The sequence below is a fragment of the Pongo pygmaeus genome, chromosome 3 (assembly GCF_028885625.2).
Source record: "Pongo pygmaeus isolate AG05252 chromosome 3, NHGRI_mPonPyg2-v2.0_pri, whole genome shotgun sequence".
NCBI classification, from domain to species: domain Eukaryota; kingdom Metazoa; phylum Chordata; class Mammalia; order Primates; family Hominidae; genus Pongo; species Pongo pygmaeus.
This window is the reverse complement of record NC_072376.2, coordinates 102375370-102401043: the sequence shown is the minus strand read 5'-3', so window position 1 is coordinate 102401043 and position 25674 is coordinate 102375370. Positions and strand designations below refer to the sequence as shown.

At 34.5% G+C, this 25674-nt stretch overlaps 1 protein-coding gene across 4 annotated transcripts in view; it reads right to left on the bottom strand.

Annotated features, from left to right (window-relative positions):
• MMRN1 (multimerin 1) overlaps positions 1–25674 on the bottom strand; it is a 74020-nt gene that overhangs the window by 9609 nt on the left and 38737 nt on the right. For all 4 annotated transcript variants that reach the window (XM_054486165.2, XM_063663907.1, XM_063663909.1 and 1 more), the window contains 3 exons: positions 20732–20836; positions 15596–15769; positions 6730–8718 (listed from right to left, as the gene is read on the bottom strand). In XM_054486165.2, coding sequence (XP_054342140.1) covers positions 6730–8718; positions 15596–15769; positions 20732–20836 — 2268 coding nt within the window. The remainder of the gene's footprint in view (positions 1–6729; positions 8719–15595; positions 15770–20731; positions 20837–25674) is intronic.

Genomic DNA, 25674 nt, shown 5'->3' with positions numbered 1-25674 from the left:
TTCTAAAAATAAATCATTTGGGTCCTAAAACAAAAACTGCTTTAAAAAGTTTTAGCACAACATTTTAAGCTAATATGACCATGAATACTAGAAATTATCTTATGTCTTTATTGTAGCATCCATCAAGGAAGGTGTTTTACAAAGATCCTCTTGAGGTAAATCTGCAATTTCACATTTTCAAACAAATTTCCTAGTTCAAGTAAATGACTAAATACACGTACACATGATTGTGTACAAGCAGTTTCTTAGTTGACAATAAAGTCACTGAGTTTAGGTTATATATAAAAGGTAGTGTTGATGTCTCATTATTATTCAGATGATGATTTGGGATAGTAAGTATTTTTTATAACTTCCAATTTATTTTGGCAGGCCTGGAAAATGCAATCGTATGCTAACGTCCACATCAGATGTGCTTATCCTCCTGTCTCTTTTGTTTCTTCTTGATATTCTCTCCCGACTTCTCTCTCTCCAGTTATGCTTTAGAAGTTGCTGTTCCTCTGACTCTGCTCTTACATGAGTCCCCTGGCTCAGCTCACCCACACCCAGAGTTTCCAAACACCATTTTCATGCCACTATCTCTCAAATCTAAATTTCCACGCAAATTTCGAATCTTAACACTCGTTTAAGATTATAAAGTCTGGAAAAGAATTCTGAAAGGAAGGTTCATTAACTGTAAAACAATTGTTTACTTTTTTGTAAAAAGTAAAAAAATAAGTGTAGTTTAGAACTTTTATCATTCTGGCACAATATGCGATCATTTTTTTTCATTGATTGCTTTATTTCTCCAAACACTGTGTCACAATTTTACTGGTAATTTGATTTTAGGGTAAAGACACTTGAGTTTAGATTTATTAACATTGATATCAATGGAGTTTCATATGACATTTTCCCCTAAAACAATGCTGTCAACATAATCGGAATTAAAAAGTTCAAATTAGGTTTATATCCTAAAATAATAATTATTTATTTGGAGAGCCCATTTTAAGCTATGTATAGTAAAACTGGCAATTAAATACTTAAAGTATGTTTTTCAGACTTCATATGCAGTTAGTATATTACACAGCTATTATTTCTATGCTGTGATTTTTGTCAGGATAAAAATATCATGTTCACTTAGATCATTCCATAGCAAATTTACAATCTGTAATTTAATAATCCTGGCACCTTCCTTTTCATATTTGATAATCAATAAGTTACAAAATAATACTATTGTGTACAATTTTAAACTCATAGTTAATGACCAGTACAAAAATATATGTTTATTGCATTTAATTTACAGACAAGTTAAGAATCAAATTTCGTTTCAAATCCTTGGTGTCAAAGAAATCGTCTGTTGTTGGGAAGTAGCTCCTGTGATTCTTGCTTGGGAAAGAACCCAAGCATAGGCAGTGACTATGTCAATGGAACCTGGAATTCCATCCCATTTCCTTTTTCATGTCAGAGCAAATGTTAGACATTTTGGTTCAGATAATGTGATCATTAAACGTCTGGGTTTCTGACAGTGCACCTTAGATAACCTGGCTACTTTACTGAGGACAAGGTGACGGAAAAGGTTGTCAATTTTGTCAGCATTCGCTCTTTAGCTGTCATCATTCTTCCATATGAAGGGAATCATATGGAAATCTGGGGGAGTCTGTTCTTCTCCCAGAGAGCCATGAACAAAAAGTAGTTCATTTACTATTCCCTTTAACACTGTTATGTTTTATTGACACAAATTGGGAAGGCCATCCCCAGCAGACAGGCCTCCTAACCAATTCTGAACACAAACAATATCTTTAAGATAATCTGCAGAAAAGAGTGAACATAGTAGGCCAGAGACTGATATCTTTAGAAAGGCCTACTTGGAAGGTTTTGCCATTGGTTAGCATCTGGGAACTTGACTTCTCTCCATTCCCTAACTGGTAAGTGTCATTCACCATGCCCAGACTCTCTGTACAAACAATATGATTTATGCTGAATATCTGCTTCCCTTCTGAGAGTCTGGAGTTTTGGTATGTCCTAGGCAGAGGATGCTTATGTGACCAGCCCCCAATAAAACTCTTGAGTGCTGAGTATCTGATGGGCTTGTATGGGCAGAATTAATGTACACGTTACTAATTTTGTGTATGTGTATGTGACTGGAAAAAAAGAGCACACAGAAATGTTGTCCTTCATGGGAGGGATAAACATAAAAAATCCTGTGCCTAAATTTCTCCAGACTCTGCCTGTATCTTTTTCCTTAGCTGATCCTATTATGAACTTTTTGCCATAAGCCACAGCTGTGAACACTATGGATATGCCAGATCCTATGAGCACTTCTATTGAATTACCAAATGCGTACATGTTTTTTGGGGACTTCTAAAACACATCTAAATTCTAAATTGAAGCAGGTAGCTTTCAAAATTTAACCGGCTTATATTCAGCCATTTTGTACAGAAGATAACCTATTAGTTATCTTGAGGTATATTTGAAAATATTTTATAATATGGAAAATCATATAAATAGTAGAAAATCGCTTGGAGAAAACCATTCTTTGACACTTATTTTCAGTGCTTATCAATGCACATGTTTTTACACAGTCTTTATATTTTGTATCCTATTCTTTTTGATTTATCATTGTATGATAACCATAAGCTAAGTTATAAGCATATGCGGAGTTTAAAACAAAGTGACTTATCAAAGTAATAATAAGTAACAATGAAATGCTGTAAGTTTGTAAATTATGTTGATACATGGAAATAATTATATATCAAATATTAAGTGAAAATGTTGAGAAAATAAAAACATATACATTGAATATAGCTAAGAAAACTACATCATATAGTAATAACTTAATAATACACTATCTCAGATTATATTCTTGATTCTCAAAATAAACTTATAAGGTTTGTATGTTATTCTTATTTTATAAATGAGGAAAGAAAGGCCTAGAAAAATAAATGACTTATTACAAATAAATATATTGCCAGGCAGGACTTGAACCCTGGTGTCTTGATTCCAAATTTAGGGCTCATTAGTCATCACAGCTGCCTCTATGAAGAGTCACAAAATTTAGAAATTGTTTCAATGTAATATAAGACAGTTAAATATTCACTAGGTCCTCATTTTTTTCTCTTTTAAATAGCATATATTCACATCAATGATAATTTTTAAAATTACATTTTAAAACACTACCACGTTTTATAGAAAGTAATCTTTCTTGGGAGTACAGGAATAATTATTAATAAGAGAGGTTTATGAAGGAGAGCTAAATTGATAAACATTAGAGAAAAAGTTGAAATAAAAAGCCAATGGTTTTACAAGCAGGAGGTGCACATGCTCAGCAGTGAGCTGCTGACATTGTGTTAAGGCAGGATTCAGCTTCTTTTGGAAGGGCAAGCAGCCAAAAGCTCTCTGAAGGGGTAAGTCTGCCAATTGCTGTACAAACAAATCTTCAAAGATGAAATAAAAACCTCTTGGTGTCTATTAGAATATTGTTTAGAAACAAATCAAATATTTAGCAATTGAACCAGAATAGCTTATCATCAGTTGCCTACTAGGAATCAGAAATAGCATGAATGAATGTAGGAATGGCTCAAAAGGAAGTGGCAGGGATGAGTATTATGAATTTTGTCCTTCTTCTTCGTCAGTCAAAGGAAGACCTTGTGACTATCTGATGGTGACTTTCAATAAGTACCCACTGGCCATATCCCAAAAAAGCCAAACTGAAAAGTAGCACCTCTACTTCCTCATGTGCAGAAACAAATTGTCAGTATTTGGATCTTCAAGAAAAGAAACTCCCCAAAAATATCAGCTCCGGCCATATGGAATATTCAGATATGGCCAGACTGAAGAACATATGATGCATGAAACAGAAACAGAAAGAAGAGAAAGGCATGTGAACACACTCTATAATTTCTTTGAGCATGTGGTTGAGGACTGAGCCCTGAGTCTAGCTGGCCAGAAGCCAAGCTCTATCACTTACTAGTTGAATGACCTTAGGCAGGATACTTTAGTTAATGTCTCTGAGGGTCAGTTTACTCATTTTCAGAATAAATAATAATACTTACCTCACAGGTATTGTTAAATGAAGTTATGAATATTTGGAATTTTCACAGTGCCTGAGATATAGTAAATGTTAATGAATACTAACCAATGTCATATTATTACAGTATTCATATTATGAGGCTTCAAAGTAAGTTATCAGTTATTAAAATTAAGATTAAAACACTATATTTATATTGCTTTTTTCTATATACTGTACTTATTTTGCAAATGATGGCAGCTAGAATCTGAATAATATGACTCTGAGATTCATAAGATGATGATAAATTATCTTCTGGCTTTAGTTATGTGGGAGAGCAATGTGGCTGTATAATACTTATATAATATCAAAGGTGAAATGAAACAGCCAAATTTAAAGTGTGTCCCACCCCTGGTATAAAACAGGGTATCAAAAGTAGTAGTTTATTCTGCAATCATTCTATTCTTACAGGAGAACTTAGCCTGAGTCCACTGGTTTCATCATCTTTCATAGACCTTACCTGCTGAGCTGCCCAATGAATGACATCTGTTCTATGGCCCATGGAAGTATGGCTGGCTTAATGGGCATGCAAATCTATGCACCCGCTTAAAAGGGTCCCATACATTATGTTGGTGGCCCAGCCTGGCATAAAAGGAATATCTACCTTGCACATGGGAATTAGGTCAGTATATCTTTATTACCTTGGCATCATTATTGGTATCTTTGCTTAAATAAAATAAAGAACTTTAATAGTTATTTTTGGTAGACAGGAACATAAAAAGGTCTACTCTCAGTAAATAAAGGAACAGGAAGCAATGTTATCAAAGCCTTATTGGAAAATCAGAATCAAAACTGAGTTATTTCCTATTATTAGCCTATTAAGCCCAATATTGAGTCAATCACAATAAATACCTAGATACAATTTTTATAATGTCCTAACATGCATTTGTTATATTATCAAACTTTGCAAGTTCTTACGTTCTATAAATGTTTTTCCTCAATTTATTTGAGGCTATTTCAATTTTATACTTACTATGAAAATAGCATATATATATATATGTATATGTTTAAAAAATGACATAGCTTGCCTGGTGTATGGTCACACATGCTGTATAGCTAATTGAAGATCATGATGAAGTGTCCACATGAAGACCAATAATGGAAATAGTATGGAAAAAGCAACTCCTTATATTTCCCAAAATTGTTATTGTAAGAACATCTTATATTGAGATACTATCTTTCTCTGGGAAACATATACGTCTAAATAGTTTCTTCTATGTTCCTACAGAAGTAAAATTAGTTCTATTAGGTCAGCTTACTCTGGGGGAGTCATAAATAAATATACTAATTTTATTTAAATAGTGGAGATAATTCAACTCTATTATTCTGTTATTTTTAATATTATCAAAACATTCATACATTAAATATGAAGTCATATTATGTTAGAATAATGATCATCCTTTGTAATTAAAAAGGAATAAAGTACAAAATTCATACAAATGGGCTATAATTTAACAGCAGACTCATATGAGAAAAACACAGCCATTTCTTTTTCTAAGAATGAATAACTATTCATATTTAGAAAAGATTATTCAATATTACTTATATGACAACCATATTCATAAAACACTTCTTTCATACAGAGTTACTATTATGCAATTTATATGCACCACACAATTCCTCTTTCTTCCCAAATACATGCTTCTTCCTTGGTGTTTAGAACATCTGTTAATGGTACCACTATTCTGTCATTTCCCAAATTCAAAACATCGGGAAAGTCTATATCTCTCTCTTCTCCAAGTGTCATGCATTAAGTCTGTGAACAGATCGTGGTGTTTTTACAGTGATGCAGTCTTCAGCATATCTCTACTAAGCACCTCAGCAAATCACCTATTGCAATCTCATCACTTAAAAGGAAGAAACTAAGGCCTAGAGAGGTGAACTTTTTACCTAGTGCTATTAACTAACACAGAAACTTACTAATACATCTAGGACCAGAATCAAGATTTGATGTTCCTCAAATCATTTTTCTTGCCACTCTCCCTCTGTTTCTGTTGATGGGAACTTTCCAACATTTCTCACATCTGCCTTAGAGCTTCCTCTATGGCTCTTGCCAATATTTATTCAGTAACATCCCTAATATCACCCCTGCAATCACACTACACACTATTGCTAGCTTCATGCTTCTGAGTTGCAGCTCTTATCACAACCAATCCACTGATACCAATTTTCAGACACCCTACTCTTTACAAAATCTTGTCTAAGTACTTAGCTTGGCATTGATGGCCTTCTATGATTTACCCAAATCTATTTCCTGAACATTCATTGTCAGATGATCATTCAACAGATATTTACTGAGTTCCTATTGCATATCAGATATGCCAAAATGCCAAAATAAGTAAGTCTGGTCTATTAAAGATCTCCTTGCCTAATAGCTTTGTTTAATTACTTGTGCAAAGCAAATTGTTCCATAGGAGCAAATTTAATTATTTTATAGAGGGCTAGTCAGAAAAATTTTAAAAACATATAGCCAAATATACACTAGAAATATTTGTTTTGTATTGATAACTAAAATACTGTAAGATAGATTCAGATTTAAATAATGTCAGTGATCTTCACAACTTGACTATCTACTCAAGTTCAAGTATGTAGTTTTATGTTTAATGGTCTTGCTCAACTGTACAGATCTATTAAATATCATTTAAGTAAAAAGAGAGATTAAAAGTTACTTTTCAGTAACAGCTTACCAGGATATATTATGTTGTCTGTGTTTCTTTGAGTCCGGCCTACCAGGACTGTGGTAAGATTTACCGTTGGTTTCTTAAGTGCATTAATTTTCTTTGGCAATGATTTTACTTGCTTCTGAGACTTGACAACATTTGCCAGATCACCAGGCAACGATCGATCTATACAACAAGTTAAATTAGATAGGACAGCTTGAGTTTTTATTTGAATTATTGGCTCCAAAAATTCTGTTAGACCTTTCTGAAGAAGTTGAATATCTGGCAGGGAATGTTTTATCCACTTAGGGATGGTAGCATTCAGTTCTGACACACTTGTAGAAGCATTGTGACACATTGTTAAAACTTCGTGGAGAGTTTTGTTAAGTGAAAAGAAGTTAATTGAAAGATGGATAGATTTTGCTTCCAATGCCTTAAATCTGGAATTTAATACTTGCAGTTGAAGAGCCTGATCTCTCTCATTTGTAACCACACTGCCTTTTTTAAGTGAAATATAATAAGGTATGAGCGTCTGGGTAACTTTAGATTCAATGTCTTGCAACCGAGTTTCAAAATTTTTGGAAATCTTGGTGGTTAAGAGTAGTTTTTCTTCCAAATGACTCATATTTTGCTGGTATTTTCTCACTTGGGAAGTGGTTTCATCGAACATTTGATACATCTTTTGGAAGTTGGACTGATTTAGTTTCTCATCTCTAGGAATACCTGCAAGGGTCTTGGCAACTTGCAAAACAAAGTTATATCTCTGATTGTCATTGACCAAAGTCTGAATAGAATCATTCAGACGTTGGAACTGAGGAATAAATGTCAAAATAGTTTCCATATCGGAGGTACATTTATGATGGATCTCACTATTATCTTTAATAGTACTTAAAGTCTCTTTTAGGGCATAGTTATCTTGAATGAAATCAATAGCATTATTTATAATAGTCATTGTCTTATTTAGGCCATCTTCCATTTCTAAGGCATATTCATTGATACGTCTTTCTAAGGCATCATCATGACTCTGTACTTCATTTCTAAGTAAGTTGTGTCTTTTTGTAAGTTCTTTGATAATAAAATTTAGACTATTGACAGCACTAGTCAGATTTTCTATCTTTTTCCTTATCACTATTGCTTCCTTTGGTTGTTCATATGTCATTGTCTGTCTGAGTGATGCTCCCTGCTCAAGCAAGGGTTGAAGGATCTCCATATCATAAGTCAAATCATTTAGTTGCTCACTCATTTTGTCCATCTTATTGTCCATTGGAAAGAGAACTTCAGCCAATGTTTGATTTAACACATGTAAATTCTCTTCTGTGTCCTTAAGTTGAAATTTAAAATCATTTCTGCATTTGGATAACATGTCTTTACATTCACCTCTGAGAGACTCTTTCTCCATCTCCAAAGAGATGGTGAGATTGTTAATCTTGCTTTCTTGAATGTGCAAATCTTCAAACATTTGCAGCATCATCAAACTCTGCTTCTTTACATTCTCATGTAAAGTAGACATATACTTAGTGACATTATTGCTAACTGACTCAGCAGCTGGAACATTCTTCTGATCTGATACCTGTTCAGTTGATAAAAGCTGCTCATGTACTTCCTTCAATTTAGAAAGAGTTTTATTGAGGGATTCATAATACAGAATGCTTCTTGAGTGTTCCTGTTCTAGAGCACCTTCTAAATGAGTCTGCTTTACTTCTAGTTCTTTAATAGGCTTCTCACATGTAAGAGTCATTTCTTGCCTTACATTCACAATGTGATTCCTTAGATCTACTATATCAGTCAAAGTGGGCCGATTCTCTTGCACTAAAACAAACTTTTGCTGGGCTGCTATTGAAACCACAGATTCATTAACTTTTTGAATTCTTTGCCTGGTGCTTTCGAGGTCCTCTGATAGACTTGATACAGTCTTGAAGAGCTGTGCTACAGTCTCTTGCACGTCATTTTGAAAAATTTTAAATTGTTCTCTTACTATGTCTCTTATCAGTACATTAATGCTTTTGGATTTTAGACCTAGAGAAAGAAATAATTAATAATACATAGTTTTAATTATATGAGACTTTAAGCATCTCTAAAAGATAAAAAGTTTGAAATTAAACATTTATAACATGTAATAATAAAAATACGTCTTAACTACATTTACTTATAAAATTTTAAAAATTACTATAATTTATAAAAGGTGACCAATTCCTGGAATAATAAATCTGAGAGGAGAAATCACTTGCAAAACGTACTAGAACACACTAAAACCATAAAACTAAGGTCCTTTGGATGAAAGACATGAGGGAACTACTACTGACTTCAGTAATACACCCTTGTGTACAATAATTCTAGGTCTAGTTTTAGTTTTGTATGAAAATAAATGGCTTTGGGCTTTCTGCCTTAGTAAATAATACCTGGTGTTAGCTCATGACTGTGTTATTAGGTTTCTAGTAATTAAGTTGCAGAGCTTATGCTTTGAGCTTATAAAAGCTAATAAATTGACTGCAGGGAAAAACCTTAATGATATTCTCAAATTAGGAAAAATGAAGTAATATTCATAAGATTTAATAGTGTTTTATAATAATAATAAAATAATAATAATGAGATTTGGGGATTTCAAAATTAAGTCTTCCTCCAACGAAAATAGGAATTCAAGATACACTTGACATATTATGATAGCATGACATTAATTTTTAACAAAAAGAGAAGAGAAAACTTGCAAGTAATGAAACACATAGGACTATCTCAAATATTAGAAAACATGGATTAATCATAAGCCATAATCGTGGTAGTCTTTAAATGTAGCATGAAAAAAAAGGAACAGGAAAAGTGTACTGGACTATTCACAACTATTAATATTCATAACTATTTAGAATAGAAAATGACTATTTAAAATATAAAAAAACTTGCCTACAAAGAAAACAGAAAAGATACATATACTAAAGATATATTTATAATATCTAGTGATGAAGTACACATAACTGGAAGATATGTCCATTAAAATTCAAAATATAATTAATATGGTTTGGCTGTGTCCCCACCCAAATCTCATCTTGAATCGTACCTCCCATAATCCCCACATGTTGTGAGAGAGACCCAGTGGAAGGTAATTGAATCACGGGGGTGGGTTTTTTCCCATGCTGTTCTCATGATAGTAAGTGAGTTCTCACAAGATCTGATGGTTTTATAAAGGGCAGTTCCCCTGCACATGCTGTCTTGCTTGTTGCCATGTAAGATGTGGCTTTGTTCTTTCTTTGCCTTCTGCCACAATTGTGAAGCTCCCCCAGCCATGTGGAACTGTGAGTCCATTAAACCTATTTTTCTTTATAAATTACCCAGTCTTGGGTATTTCTTCATAACAGCATAAAAATGGACTAATATAGCTGTTACCAGTAGAGTGGGGTATGGTTATCAATAGAGTGGGATACTGCTATTAAGGCACCTGAAAATGTGGAAGCAACTTTGGAACTGGGTAACAGGCAGAGGTGGGAACAGTTTGGAGGGCTCTGAAGAAGACAGAAATATGTCAGAAAATTTGGAGCTTCCTGGAGACTTGTTGAATGGTTTTGACCAAAAAGTCCAGGCTGAGGTGGTCTCAGATGGAGATGAGGAACATATTGGGAATTGGAGCAAAGGTGATTCTTGATATGCTTTAGCAAAGAGACTGGTGGCATTTTGCCCCTGCCCTAGAGATCTGTGGAACTTTGAACTTGAGAAAAAATGATTTAGGATATCTGGCAGAAGAAATTTCTAAGCAGCAGAGAGTTCAAGATATCACTTGGGTGCTCTCAAAAGCATTCAGTTTTATTAATTCACAAAGATAAGGCTTGGAATTGGAGGTTATGTTTAAAAGGGAAGCAGAGCATAAAAGTTCAAAAATTTGCAAGCTGATGATGAAATAGAAAAGAAAAAAAACCTCATTTTCTGAGGAGAAATTCAAGCTGGTGGCAGAAATTTGCATAAGTAATAAAGAGAGCCAAATGTTAATTGCCAAGAAAATGGAGAAAATGCCTCCAGAGCATGTCAGAGCTCTTCCCAGCAGTGCCTCCCATCACCAGCTGGGAAGCCTAGGAGGAAAAAATAGTTTCATGGGGGTCTTGCTGCTTTGTGCTGTTTCAAGACTTGGTGCTCTGTGTCCCAACCATGGCTAAAATGGACCAATGTATAGTTCAGGCCATTGTTTCAGAGGGTGCAAGCCCCAAGCCTTGGTGGCTTACATGTGGTGTTGGGCTTGCAGGTGCAGAGAAGTCAAGAATTGAGGTTTGGGAAACTCCACCTAGATTTCAGAGGATGTATGAAAACATATGGATGTCCAGCCAGGGGCAGAGCCTTCATAGAGAACCTCTTCTAGGGTGGTGCAGAAGGGAAATGTGGGGTGGGACCCCCCACACAGAGTCTCCACTTGGGCACTGCCTAGTGGAGCTGTGAGAAGAGGGCTACCGTCCTGCAGACCCCAGAATGGTAGATTCACTGACAGCTTGCACTGTGCATGAGAAAAAGCCACAGACCTTCAAAATCAGCCCATGGAAGCAGCTGGGAGAGAGGCTGTACCCTGCAAAGCCACAGGGATGGAGCTGCCCACCACCATGGGGACCCACCTCTTGCATCAGTGTGACATGGATGTGAGACAAGGAGATCATTTCAGAGCTTTAAGATTTGACTGCTCCACTGGATTTTGGACTTGCATGAGGCCTGTAGCCCCTTCGTTTTGGCCAATGTCTCCCATTTGGAATGGGTGTATTTACCCAATGCCTGTGCCTGCATTATATCTAGGAAGTAACTAATTTGCTTTTGATTTTACAGGTTCATAGACAGAAGGGACTTGCCTTGTCTCAGATGAGATTTCGGACTGTGGACTTTTGAGTTAATGCTGAAATGAAGGAAGACTTTGGGGGACTGTTGGGAAGGCATGATTGGTTTTGAAATGTGAGGACATGAGATTTGGAAGGGGCCAGGGGTGAAATAATATGGTTTGGCATTGTCCTGACCCAAATCTCATCTTGAATTTTAGTTTCCGTAATACCCATGCATTGTGGGAGGGATCCAGTGGGAGATAAATTGAATCATGGGGAGGGGTTTTTCCCATGCTGTTCTCATGATAGTGAGTAAGTCTCACAAGATCTGATGGTTTTATAAAGGGCAGTTCCCCTGCACATGCTCTCTTGCCTGCCACCATGTAAGATGTGGCTTTGCTCCTTCTTCACCTTCTGCCTTGATTGTGAGGCCTCCCCAGCCATGTGGAACTGTGAGTCCATTAAACCTCTTTTTCTATATAAATTACCCTGTCTTAGGTTTTTTTTTTATAGCAATATGAAAATGGACTAACACAATAATCAATGACTATAATGTAAAATACACACAACACAATGCAAAGCATTTTAGACAGAAAAGTCTGTACAATGGGATATTGCCATTAGTTATAGCTACTATGTAGTCTATTAAAGAAAGATCATCCTAGGATTAAAAAAATAGGCTCTACATGTCTCTATTTTGTAAGTAAGTTTTAAAAAGTACTTAACATACATGAGGGACTTACATAAAAATATGTGAAAGAGTGATTATTAAAAATAGAATGATGTATTGTTTGAGCATCTTGATATTGACAATTTTGTACAAAAACAAAGCTGTAAATATGAAAATTTAGATGGATAAACATTTCTCTGGAAATCCTGCCGCCTAAAGATCAATGTCGCCAGATGAAAATAAAACGGAAAGATATTTTATTTTACTTTTTATAAACTTAGTGGAAACTAAAGTAAGTTTAAAAGTCCAAAGATCAATTTGTACATAATGGAAAAAAGAAAACAAAACATGAAATATAGAATAGTAATCAATATGACACACAGCCTTAAAGTACTAAGGAAAGGCTAAATGAATTAGAAAAGACTAACTAGCCACAATTAAGATAAATTATACAGAAATAGTCCTAGCTTTTGTATCAAATAACATGGATAATCACACCAGAAAGGCTTTAAAGTATTTTTCTCTTCTACATTTTGCTTAGCATTTAACCAGTCACCCATTTATTCAATAAATATTCATGAAGTACATTCTATATGCTATACAGAGTAAGTAAAATTTAGAAAATTAGATTTCTGGTCTTACAAAAAAGAATATGTAAGTATCATTGAGTGTAAGGTACTATTCAATAGTAATATTAATATTACTCTTTCTATAATAACGTTTAGTCATTTCCCATTAGTTAAAAATGATTCTACTTCTCACGACATCAAAAACTTGATGAAATATAATACAACATTTAAGGTTCAGATTAGACCTTCTTTAAATTTATAGTCTTACAGTTTTTCAAGATTGAAAAGGTATAATAAAATTTAAGCTTTATTGAATTTATTAGTTGTGGACAATGACAATAAATGTTTAACTTCAGCAAACAAAAAACTACATGCCTAAAAGTCATAATAAGAAAAACAATAAGCAAAAACCCTGCAGATAGATAAAACTCAGTACAAAATCTTCATCAACATAATTAGGAGAAAAAACAATGAAAATGAATAATATAAATTACTTTAGCTGTTAAGCTTTAACACTTTTATGGAAAAATACTTTGAAGAAAGTGCAAAATCACAGCAATGTCTGAAAAGATATTAAACATATTATTAGCTTAAAAATGTGTTTTGGGATAAGAAGCTTTTCAGATAACATTTCTACAATTTGTTACTAAACAAGCCTCTGTACAAGAATCTGATTTCCCAAGAACATGTCAAAGTGCTTTATGTTAATATTTGAATGGGCACATCATTTTAATTCTATTTGTTTATGTTTCCTGTGACTGATATGCTTCCATTTTCTTAAAAGCATATTACATTTGGTGACTTATCAGATATATTTGATATCAGATACCTTAGCATGCGCCTTCTGCAATTGTGAATGTATGGCCTTTTAATAACATTTAGGTACCTCTTAAGGTATCCACCTCCTCTTACGGAGTTGAGACATTTGATTTTCAAAAGTTTCTATGGCTACTGGCAGATTAAGCAGTGTTTTTCACCTTGGATGTAAAGTAAACTAGGGAGGAAGCTGTGGTTTCACTAGGCAAGCACAGCACTTTGGAGGTGGGTTTAGTTTTTGTTTCCTGTAAGAATATTCATTAACTACAAGCCCTCTGGTTCTTATAATTAATGACTGTGCTCAGTACACAATTAATTCCTCCTATTGCGGAGGGAGTTTCATTATTAATGCTGTTGCTGTGAGTGTGTGATTTTTCTCCTGTGTCAGTGCCAGAATCTTTGTAGTAGGCTGGTAGGTCACAAAAAAAAAAAACAGTTGACAGGCTAATTCTCTTAGGTCATGAGAACCAAATCTTGCTAAACAAATCTCATTCAGATGGTTATAGTCAATTACATACTGTTTCTGTTTGACTTCTTTCTCATGCTGTCACGTCAGGGGGGAAAATATTTCCTTCTCATGCTTAGCATTGGTAAGGTTGGGCCATACCAGATATGTAGGACAGGGTCTTTCTTTTAGTGGCTGAGTAGCAGCAATTATTTATATGATTAAAAAACATAATTGTCGTTGAGCTACGTAAGCATCCATACTGGTAGATGATATATTAAATATCCACCTATTTATCTTTTTTAAATCAATAGAGAAAAGATAACTTGTGAATGATAAAAATAGGGTTGTACACTGAGTTTTTTAATGAATAAAGCAAAAGGAAAAAAACCAGTAATCCTGAAACTTGCAAACAGACAAGTTTCATACAATAAACCTGATTGGGACGCTCCCAGGAATCAAACTAACCATGCCTAGAACATCCTTGCCCTACCCGAAACCTTTTTGCATGGTTAACATCAATTGAGATGGTTTCTCTTTCTAAATGCTTTCCCTGGTCTCCTTAGATTGGATTTGTTGCAAGTCTCAAGTAGTCCCATTGTATCCTGTGTATAACACTATCATAACAATTACTCACTATACGTAAATCTCTGTGGTAGGCACAATAATACACACCCCTTTCCCCCAAGGTGTCCATATGCTAATTCCCTGTATCCATGAATATGTGCCTTACATGGCAAAAGGGACTTGGCAAATGTGATTAAGTTAAGCACCTTGAGATAGAGAGATTTTTCTAATTATCCAGGTAGGTCCAACAGAATTACATGGTCAGAAAGATGCAGGGAGAACTCAACACAATGTAACTGGCTTTAAAGATGGAGGATGATGAGTCAAGAAATGCAGTGGCTTCTAGAAGCTGGGAATGGGCCTCAGTTTACAGACATCAAGAAAACAGGGACCTCAGTCCTACAACTGCAAGAAAATGAATTCTGCCAACATCTTGGATTAGCAGGAAATGGATTATCCTGTAGAGCCTCCAGAAAGAAACATAGCCTGCTTTTAAGCCCACTGTTTGAAGAGCACAAAATTCAGGCAAAGCCTATTCACATATATAAATTATTATTCTTTAATATTAATAATAGCTGGAATGTTTTAGGATATATTTAATAGATTTTACACCATAACCTAGAAAATCTGGGGGATGATGCACTTCAGATTTATCCTCAATGTCTCCATCAATAGTATTGAGACAACAATGCAACCACCTGTCTTGATCCCCTAACTGTGTCTTTATTCTTGAAGTGGATAACACAACGGAAGTAAATTAATATGACTCACTTTAACTAAAAATGAATATGTTAGGCTATAGTTAGAGACATCATGTTTATCAACCAAATGGAATATTCAGTCAAAGACTTCAGTATATATAATAAAATGTAGATATTTCAAATTATTTCAGAATTTTAGTGAATTTATATCTCATTCAAAAAATATCTTTCTTAGGTTTCCATACCACCCAAACTAAAGCAAAGATCCCAAAGTGATGTAAGAAAAGAAAAATGAATCATTTGCTTTCTGTGTTACTGAATGAATATTTTATTTTATTTTATTTTACCTTTTAGAAGAGATTGAAATTCTCTGCTTTTATCTTCGCTGACTTTTCCTTCTAGGGAGGAGTAAGTGTTCCTTACATCATTCAAAGTCAAAGAAATATTATCAATCTTCTTCTGCAGAAGAGTCAGTTTCATTGCCTGGTAGTTCACCTGGTCAGTCATTTTTTGCATCACTTCTGCATATAGAAGAGAAAATTGTGACCATTAAAAAATATATTTTGACCTATAGTTGGTATCATACTGAATGAAGAAAAACTAAAACCCTTTCTTGTGTGATCTGGAGCACAACAAAGATGCTCACTTTCACTACTATTTTTCAACAAAGCACTAGAAGCTCTAGCTAGAGCTATCAGACAAGACAAAGAAATAAAGGGCATTCAAATTGGAAAGGAAGGGGTCAAATTATCCTTGTCTGCAGATGATATGACCTTATATTTGGAAACACCTGAAGACTCCACCAAAAAACTATTAGAATGGATAAATGAATTCAGTAAAATCGCAGGATACAAAACCAACATACGAAACTCAGTAGCATTTTTATATGCCAGCAGTGAATAATCTGAGAAAGAAAAAAAAGTAATCTCATTTACAATAGCCACACACAAAGTTAAATACATAAGAATTCAATTAACCAAAGAAGTGGAAGGTCACTATAATGAAAACTATAAAACACTAATGAAAGAAATTGAAGATATGCCGTGTTTATGAATCGGAAGAATAAATATTGTTAAAATGTCCATACTATCCAAAGCAACCTACAGATTCAATGCAATCCCTATCAAAACACTAATGACATTCTTCACAGAAATACAAAAAAAAAAAATCCTAAAATTTATATGGAACAACAAAAGACCCAGAATAACCAAAGCTTACCTAAGCAAAAAGAACAACTGAAGGAACAACTGGAGGAATCATACTACCTGACTTCAAATTACAACACAGAGCTATAGTAACCAAAACAGCATGGTACTGGCATAAAAATAGACAAATAGACCAATGGAATAGAATAGAGAACCCAGAAACAAATCCACATATCTACAGTGAGCTCATTTTCAACAAAGGTGCCAAAAACATACACTAGGGAAAAGACAGTCTCTTTAATAAATGGTACTGGGGAAATTGGATGTCCATATGCAGAATAATGACTCTAGACCTCTATCTCTTACTATGCACAAAAATCAAATAAAAAAGGATTAGCTCTTTAAGTCTAAGACCTCAAAACATGAAACTACTACAAGAAAACATTGTAGTAGTCTCTAGGACATTGGTCTGAGCAAAAATTTCTTGAGTAATACCCCACAACCACAGACACTCAAAGCAAAAATGGACAGATGGGATCATATCAAGTTAAAAAGCTTCTGCACAGCAAAAGAAACAACCAACAAAGTCAAGACACAACCCACAGAATGAGAGAAAAATCTCTGCAAACCACCCATCTGACAAGCGACTAATAATCAAAATATATAAGAAGGTCAAACAAGCCTATAGGAAAACATCTGATAATCCAGTCAAAACAGGGCAAAAGATTTGAATAGACATTTGTCAAAAGAAGACATACAAATGGCAAACAGGCTTATAAAAAGGTGCTTAACATAACTGATCATCAGAGAAACTCAGACCAAAACTACCATGCGATATCATCTCACCTCAGTTAAAATGGCTTATATCCAAAAGACAGGAAATAACAAATGCTGGCAAGGATATGCAGAAAAGGGAACCACCATACCCTGTTGGTAGGAATGTAAGTTAGTACAACCACTATGGAGAACAGTTTGGAGGTTCCTCAAAAACTAAAAATAGAGCTACCATATGATCTAGCAATCCCACTTCTAGGTATACACTCAAAAGAAAGGAAATCATTATATCCAAGAAGTATCTGCACTCCCATGTATATTGCCAGCACTATTCACAATAGCCAAGATATGGAAGAAACACACATGACCATCAACAGATGAATGGATAAAGAAAATGTGGTATATATACACAATGGAGTATTATTCAGCCATAAAAAACAAAGCAACAACATGGATGGAACTGGAGATCATTATGCTAAGGGAAATAAGCCAGGAACAGAAAGACAAACATCGCATGTTCTCATATATTTGTGGGATCTAAACATCAAAACAATTGAACTCAAGGAGATAGAGAGTACAAGGATGGTTATCAGAGGATGGGAAGGATAATGGCTGATTGGAGTGAGGTGGGGGTGGTTTGCCTCCCAGGTTCAAGCGATTCCCCTGCCTCAGCCTTCCGAGTAGCTGGGACTACAGGTGCATGCCACCACGTGTGGCTAATTTTTTTTGTTTGAGTAGAGACAGGGTTTCACCATGTTGGCCAGGATGTTCTCGATCTCCTGACCTCGTGATCCACCCACCTTGGCCTCCCAAAGTGTTGGGATTACAGGCGTGAGCCACCGCACCCAGCCTAAAACCACTTAAATTTTTAATTAAAAATTAAATATATATATATTTTTTAAAAAAAATAAATAAAAATTTGTTTTTTATTTGGGTATAAAAAAATTGTTAGAGTCTGGGGCACAGTGGCTCACGGCTGTAGTCCCAGCACTTTGGGAGGCTGAGGCAGGTGGACTGCTTTGGCTCAGAGATTCAAGACTAGCCTGGGCAACATGGCTAAACTTCATCTCTACAAAAAAAAAAAAAAATTAACCAGGCATGGTGGCACATGCCTGTATTCCCAGCTGCTTGGGCACCTGAGGCAGGAGGATTGGTTGAGCTCTGGAGATGGAGGCTGCAGTGATGCGTGATCACTCCACTGCACTCCTGCCTGGGTGCAGACCCTGTCTCTAAAATAAATAAATCAATAAATAATAAAAAAGAATAGCAAAAGAAAGAATGAATAAGATCTATTTAATAGCGCCATGTGGTGACTATAGTCAATAATAATTTAATTGTACATTTTAAAATAACTAAGAGAATATAATTGGATTATTTGTAACCGAAAGGATAAATGCTTGAGGGGATGGATACCTCATTCTCCATTATATGATTATTACACATTGTGTACCTGTATCAAAACAATATATACACCTACTATGTACCCACAAAAATTGAAAGTTAAATAGATATATTTAAAAACACTTAATTTTTAATTTTTTATTTTTGAGACAGTCTCGCTCTGTCACCAGGCTGCAGTGCAGTGGCATGATCTTGGCTCACTGCAACCTCTGCCTCCCGGGTCCAAGCAATTCTCCTGCCTCAGCCTCCCAAGTAGCTAGGATTACAGGCATGCACCACCATGCTAGACTAATTTTTTTTTTATTTTAGTAGAGACGGGGTTTCACCATATAGGCCAGGATGTTTTCGATCTTCTGACCTCGTGATCCACCCGCCTCGGCCTTCCAAATTGCTGGGATTATAGGCATGAGCCACTGTGCCCAGCCTAAAACCACTTAAATTTTTAATTAAAAATTAAATATATATATATTTAAAAATCACTTACATTTCATGATAGGTTTGAAGGTAATTCAAATAAACTATATTTGCATGAATACATTTGAAAATACAAGACTATATTCATTTAGCAAATGGCAACTTGAATGTTAAGACTAAGTGTAGAAATTTGTAAAGAGTAGTATAATAGCTTAGATTTCTAAAATGTTTTAACTTTTCCCAGAATTTTCAGTGTTTTAAAAAAATTATTTCAAAGAGTTACTGTTACACTCTCAAAAAGAAACACCAATGTCCAACAATGATAGACTGGATTAAGAAAATGTGGCACATATACACCATGGAATACTATGCAGCCATAAAAAATGATGAGTTCACGTCCTTTGTAGGGACATGGATGAAACTGGAAATCATCATTCTCAGTAAACTATCGCAAGAACAAAAAACCAAACACCGCATATTCTCACTCATAGGTGGGAATTGAACAATGAGAACACATGGACACAGGAAGGGGAACATCACACTTCGGGGACTGTTGTGGGGTGGGGGCGGGGGGAGGGATAGCATTGGGAGATATACCTAATGCTAGATGACGAGTTGGTGGGTGCAGCGCACCAGCATGGCACATGTATACATATGTAACTTACCTGCACATTGCGCACATGTACCATAAAACCTAAAGTATAATAATGATAATAATAATAATAATAAAAGAAAAAAAAAAAAAAAGAAACAAAGGGGCAGAAAACCAAAATAACTTGCTCGCAGTTACAGAGCTGATGGCTCATCTTCTGCTTCCAAATTCAATACCTCAGCATTAAAAATATTCAGTTATATATATGTATGTAGTTGTAGCTATGTTCTGAGAATTGTATTGTTTACTGAGGTATTCGTTAATCAAAGATAAAGAGACTTATAATTTAGTTTGAATCACTTTATATAGCAATAATACTGTCTATCCCTTTACACATGTATTGCAGTAATTCAAGAATATTATGGTCTTTTATAAAGATACTGAATTTCAATCCCTTAAAAAATTACAACACCATTGTTAGGGGATATTCAGCTGCATTCTTAAAGACAGCCCTTTAAGTCACATTTCTTAATTGAGTGCCTTGTTTTGTATGACTAGATCCGTGCCAAATACAGTGAATAGATGTTTTTAGCAGCAACCAACCTTATGTCTGTAAGAGCTAAAGTTTAGCCTAAAAGAAATGGCAAAAGCTGATTAGAGAGATGGAAAAATATGTGACATGCCAACTTTGGATCAGCAGGAGGTTCTTGTTGATTCTTAGTCATAATCCCATTTCTTAGGGATCAGTACCCATTAAGCAACCTCTTATCAATGAATGGAAGAGAGCCTTCTTAGATCCCTTAAAACAATAAGTTGTTCCTTCCACGTCAAGGGTCTTCCATAATGGCACTCTTTGGAGAACAAAAGTTTGGTCTTATTTTGGAAACCTGTGGTTTCCTTACAACCTAGTATCACAGCATTTTTCTTCCTTCTGTGTTTGTACACAAAGCTTCTATAATTATACATGGTCTTTTCAGTACCTATTATAGCTTAGCCACAATTTCTCCCAACATCCAGCACCAGTAGAAAAAGACTGAGAAGTATGCTAATGTGTCAGCATCAATCATTTGACAACTAAGAGATTTCTTGCTTGGAAGTTGTAATAAATAGCATTGACAATAATTGGGTTAGAGATGATAGTAATTACAATCTATGACCTGGGTCACCACAGCCTTGCTGCTGCTGCTGCTCAGCTACTCCTCTGCCAGCAGCTGTATGACTTTCAGCCTGGTTGGTGTGTATCAAATGTTGCTGTTCCTGAGCTAGAAGGAAGCAGAAAGAGAAGAGAGACAGTTAAGCACTGGGACAGCCTCATTTTTTCCAGTCCTGAACAATAATGTGGCTGACATTCATTTTCCCGTGTACTGAAGCATGATGGTCGGGGATGATTGCAGAGTAAGCTGCTCTGCCCCCAACCATAGGGCAATGCGACACCACATTGGAGTGGGAAATGCAGGACTCTAATTCTGCTTGGAAAAAAAATAAAATTATTCAGGCCTCCTTTCCGTGAAAATGGATGGTAGTTTGGAGGAGCTCTGTAAACTAGTAGATGTAAACTGCCTGCATAATTGAGGGATTTTTAGATCCGCTGTGTTAAAAGCTATAGCATTCTTATAAGTGGACTGCCACAAAGGCTGATTGTTTAACAAGGCAATTTCCAACTGGTGTCTACTTGGAAAAAAGGGAGAGCTACAGGTTCCTTACTAAAATAAAAATAGCTATTTCATTAATAGTGCCACTTAAATGGATTGTTTCCAGATTTTGATAGTCTCAAACTGGACTAAAAATAAAAGTAAACTATTGCCAGGCACATTTCAAGCAAATCAACTGGTAAAGTCAGTGAAATTTCATTAAATAGAAAATCTTGTAAAATAAATCTATATTGAAGAATTTAACATGAATCAAGTAATATTTTAAATGGCAAGTAATATTTCCCATGAATCAAATAATATTTTAAATGGCAATATAATTTTTCATTGGGGAAAACAATTTAGAGAAATGATCTATTTAAAATATTGAGTACAGGCCAGGTGCGGTGGCTCACGCCTGTAATCCCAGCACTTTGGGAGGCCCAGGCAGGTGGATCACTTGAGGTCGGAGCTCAAGACCAGCCTGGCCAACATAGTGAAAGCCCGTCTCTACTAAAAATACAAAAATTAGTCAGATGTGGTGGCTCAGGTGCCTGTAATTCCAGCTACTTGGGAGGCTGAGGCAGGAGAATCGACTGAACCCGGGAGGCGGAGGTTGCAGTGAGCCGAGATGGCACCACTGCACTCCAGCTGGGGGATAGAGCAGGACTCTGCCAACCAATCGATCAATAAATAATTAAAATAAAAATAAATAAAATAAAATATTGAGAACATCAAATAATATGGCTTTAATTTACAGACTTCTAACAAACAAATGTATCCATTAAAGTCTGCATGACAGACATGAGGAAACAAGCGTTTTGTGTCTAGCTGTGCTTCTTCCCATGTGAATTTATGAACCAATGAAACTCTGCATCTCTGGCACATGTTAATTATGCTCCCTAAGCCATATGTGGCTTTGACTATATAATACTTAAGTTTCTCTACTCCACAGGAAGTATATTTGGCATTAATTTGGGTGAGTCTATATTGTTAGATTGAATTTTGCATTGTTTTTCTTCAGGGCATTGAGCTAAATTAATGAATTTCCACTCGTGTCCAAGATTTTTGTTTTGATGCTGTTTCTTTTTGATTTTCGTTTCCTCCACTGTATTCTATAAAGTCCTGTGTAATTGTTGACTTATCTGATGGACAAAGGCAATCTGCAGCTTGGGGAATAGTTTAATTATTTAGGGGATGGAGTGGGTGGGGAAAAGTGTGAATATTCTTCTAAGACCTAGCAATAAGGTTATTATAGTGTAAGTTTAAATTCATTCATACAGATACAACCATTTAATCATTGCATAAATTTTTATCACGATTCCTCCTTAAATGGTGTAATAAGACATTTTATTCTGGAAGCTTAAATGTAAATCCATCCAAGAGTATATCTAGAGAGTAAAGCAATGGTTCTCAGACTGGGGTCCCTTAATCAGCAGTATGAGCATCACCTGGAAACTTTTGGTGGTAGAACTTCTAGAGCCCCACCTTAGACCTATTAATTTAAATATGAATGTTAAGGATACTAACTTATAAGTATTTATAGCAGTAAGAACAGGTGAATTTAACAGGATGAACAATGATCTTTTCATTTATTTGCTGCTTACCTTTTTGGCTAGATCATAGGAACAAAAAGAGCTGGTGCATTTGAAGGTAGTACCATAACTCAGTAGGCTGTGGATACTTTGTTAGGAAGGGAAGCATAATTATAGTGAAAGCAAAGATAATATTGTTTTGTTGAATACAAACAAGATTACTATTCGAATTTCCTTTTCTATCATTAACTTTTATTATAACACATATTTCTTTACATCCCATTAGAATACTGTTTTTCTTTTTCCTCGTGGATGGAAATCAGAAGTTCCTGTATACTTTGAAACATTAAGTGTCCATGTTCTTTCCACTCCCTCACCTGAGATTCTCATTCAGTAGATCTATTTTGAGGAATGGGGCATGTGCGTATTTAAAAAAAAAAAAAAACTCTATAGGTGATTTCTATGTATGGCCCTGGTTAGGAACACTAATTTAGAACAAATTGCTAAACTTTCTACTTCTAAGAGGTGAATTCATTGTTATAATGCACAAAATACTAGATATATTAATACTAAAATTGCAATCCAGAAATCGATCTTCATAGACTTTTAAATAGCATTCCTGTTAATAACAAAGGCGTGTGTTGAAGACATGATTTAATAAAGTTTAGGAAATGAAAACCTTGAGTCTCATACCATTCCTTAAAGAGTAAGTGAAGTGGGATGGGGGTGGAAGGTGCCTTTCACAGCTTCCTGATTTCCTCATGTAGATATTACCATTCTTTCTATTGTTATAACACAAGATCCCTAAAGAGGCACTGTTAAGCATGGAAGCATATGAAGAATGTTTGTGCTGCCTTCACAGCAATCAAATCTACAGCCCAATGACAATTTTAGAATGTCTCAGAAATAAAATCACTTTCCACTCAAAAGCCAGACTGTTGCTCCTTACTCCCATCTAGCAACATTGCACATTCCCCAACTCCATGATTGTGTTTTGCCAGTATGTAGCAATGTGGTCGGCCAATTGTTAAAATATTGAAATATAATAAAGCTACAACTGTTGGCAAATACATAATGCTGAAGTCCAATAACTGACAAGCTGAGTTATACAAATTATAATATTAACTAATTACAAGTTAATCATGGATACATGATAAACGATGTATTTTGTAGGATATGTGATGAATGGAATTCCTACTGTGGCAACACCTGAAAACTATTTTTCAGAATTAGCATTTTGTTGGACTGATGTCAGGCAGTGCATAGATTTTGTGAAACAGTCAGTGTTTTAGTAGAACGAACAGTTTATCATTGCTTATGATTTATATATTTGCTAGAACTTCCATATCGTTTGATGTTCAATTTATTTTACTTATTAGTATGTGCTAATTGTTCTAAATGCATAGTTATTTGATAATTATGGTCCAGAAGTTTATAGTAAATTATTGAAGACACTGAAAAAGAAACAAAAGTTTAACCAAATTTTAAAAGCATTTGTTTCAGGTATCTTGAGTATGAATTTTTTGAATCTGAGAATAAAACAAAAATTATATCACTTAGGAACCTCGTCCTAAATTAGGTAATGATACTGTGCCAAACTCAGTTAGTCTGGAACATCTTTTAATATGTACAACATCTAAATAATACCAAATAATTATAAAAAATAAATTCAATATAAAATAAATAAGTTACATTTCTGGAATGAAAATCAACTTGATTTTCAATATTGGTAGATTATTTTTTCTTGCTAGGTAAATGTTGGATTCAAACAATCCTACAAATTTGTATAGTATAGAAATAAAATTATTAGACTTATTTTTCACCATAATGGCATTTACCCACTCTGTTAAAGATCGTTTGCAACCGTGAATCATGAAGAAGAAAATATTAAAAAATGTTATGAAATTAGTCTCATGAAATAAGTATTCCTAATAATAAAAATGTTCAATGAAATCAATTGAAGTAAAAAACTTAAAAAATACTTTATCAGATAATGTTAATAAAGTGCCCATAAAATAATAAAATATTTAGAAAAAATCAGAATTTTAAATTATTTCTTTTTTAAAATAATGAGAATTTAAAAATAATAGAGCATTTTAGAAAAGAAAAATATTACAGAACTTACCTAAAATAATAATGCTGATCTAGGAATATCATTGCAAATGAGTTTTATGATACTGCTTTTTGTAAGACAACTTCTTAGAAAACTTAAAAGTCAACTTAATAAAATTTAAAAGTATTATTAATGAAACTTGAACTTTTTCATATACAAGTATTTTCATAATTTTCCTAAAATGTAAAAATCAAGAATTTTAAAGCTGTTAATTTTTTTAAATCTCAGTAAGTTACAAGGGAAAACATCTTTAATACTGCATTAGTAATGTAGTAATACATATGAACACTTGAGAAAGGAATTTTCCACGAAATTTGTGTATGTGAAAATTTAATTTTTTAGATAGGTGAAGCCAGTGCAATAATAGTGAAAAAGTAAACCAGGAGTTCCAGGCAAAGTTTTAGATAGACTTCTGTTTTTTAAAAATTTTGGCACTATAAGCTACTGTATTCAAATATTTCTGACTGAAAGTATAATGTGTTATCAAGTAAACACTTGAAATCTTTTCTAGATGAATTTCATATTTATGGCTATATATCAAATAAAGAAGAGACAATAAAAGTAGACGAGAGGGAGAAAGAAAGATGGAAAGAGATGGAAAGCAAGAGCACATGCTAAAAAGTAAAATAATAAAAATTGGAAGAATATTTGGGCTTCAAAGATAGCCTGTGATGTTACAGCTAAAAAGGCATTTTTTAAATTATATGAAGCCCTATGAATTCACTTTCATATAAATTGTGAAATTTAACATTGGAAAATAGACTTTTTAAAAAAATAACAGATTTTCAGAGATGACACTAACAGAAATGCCAATCCTTTTTCAG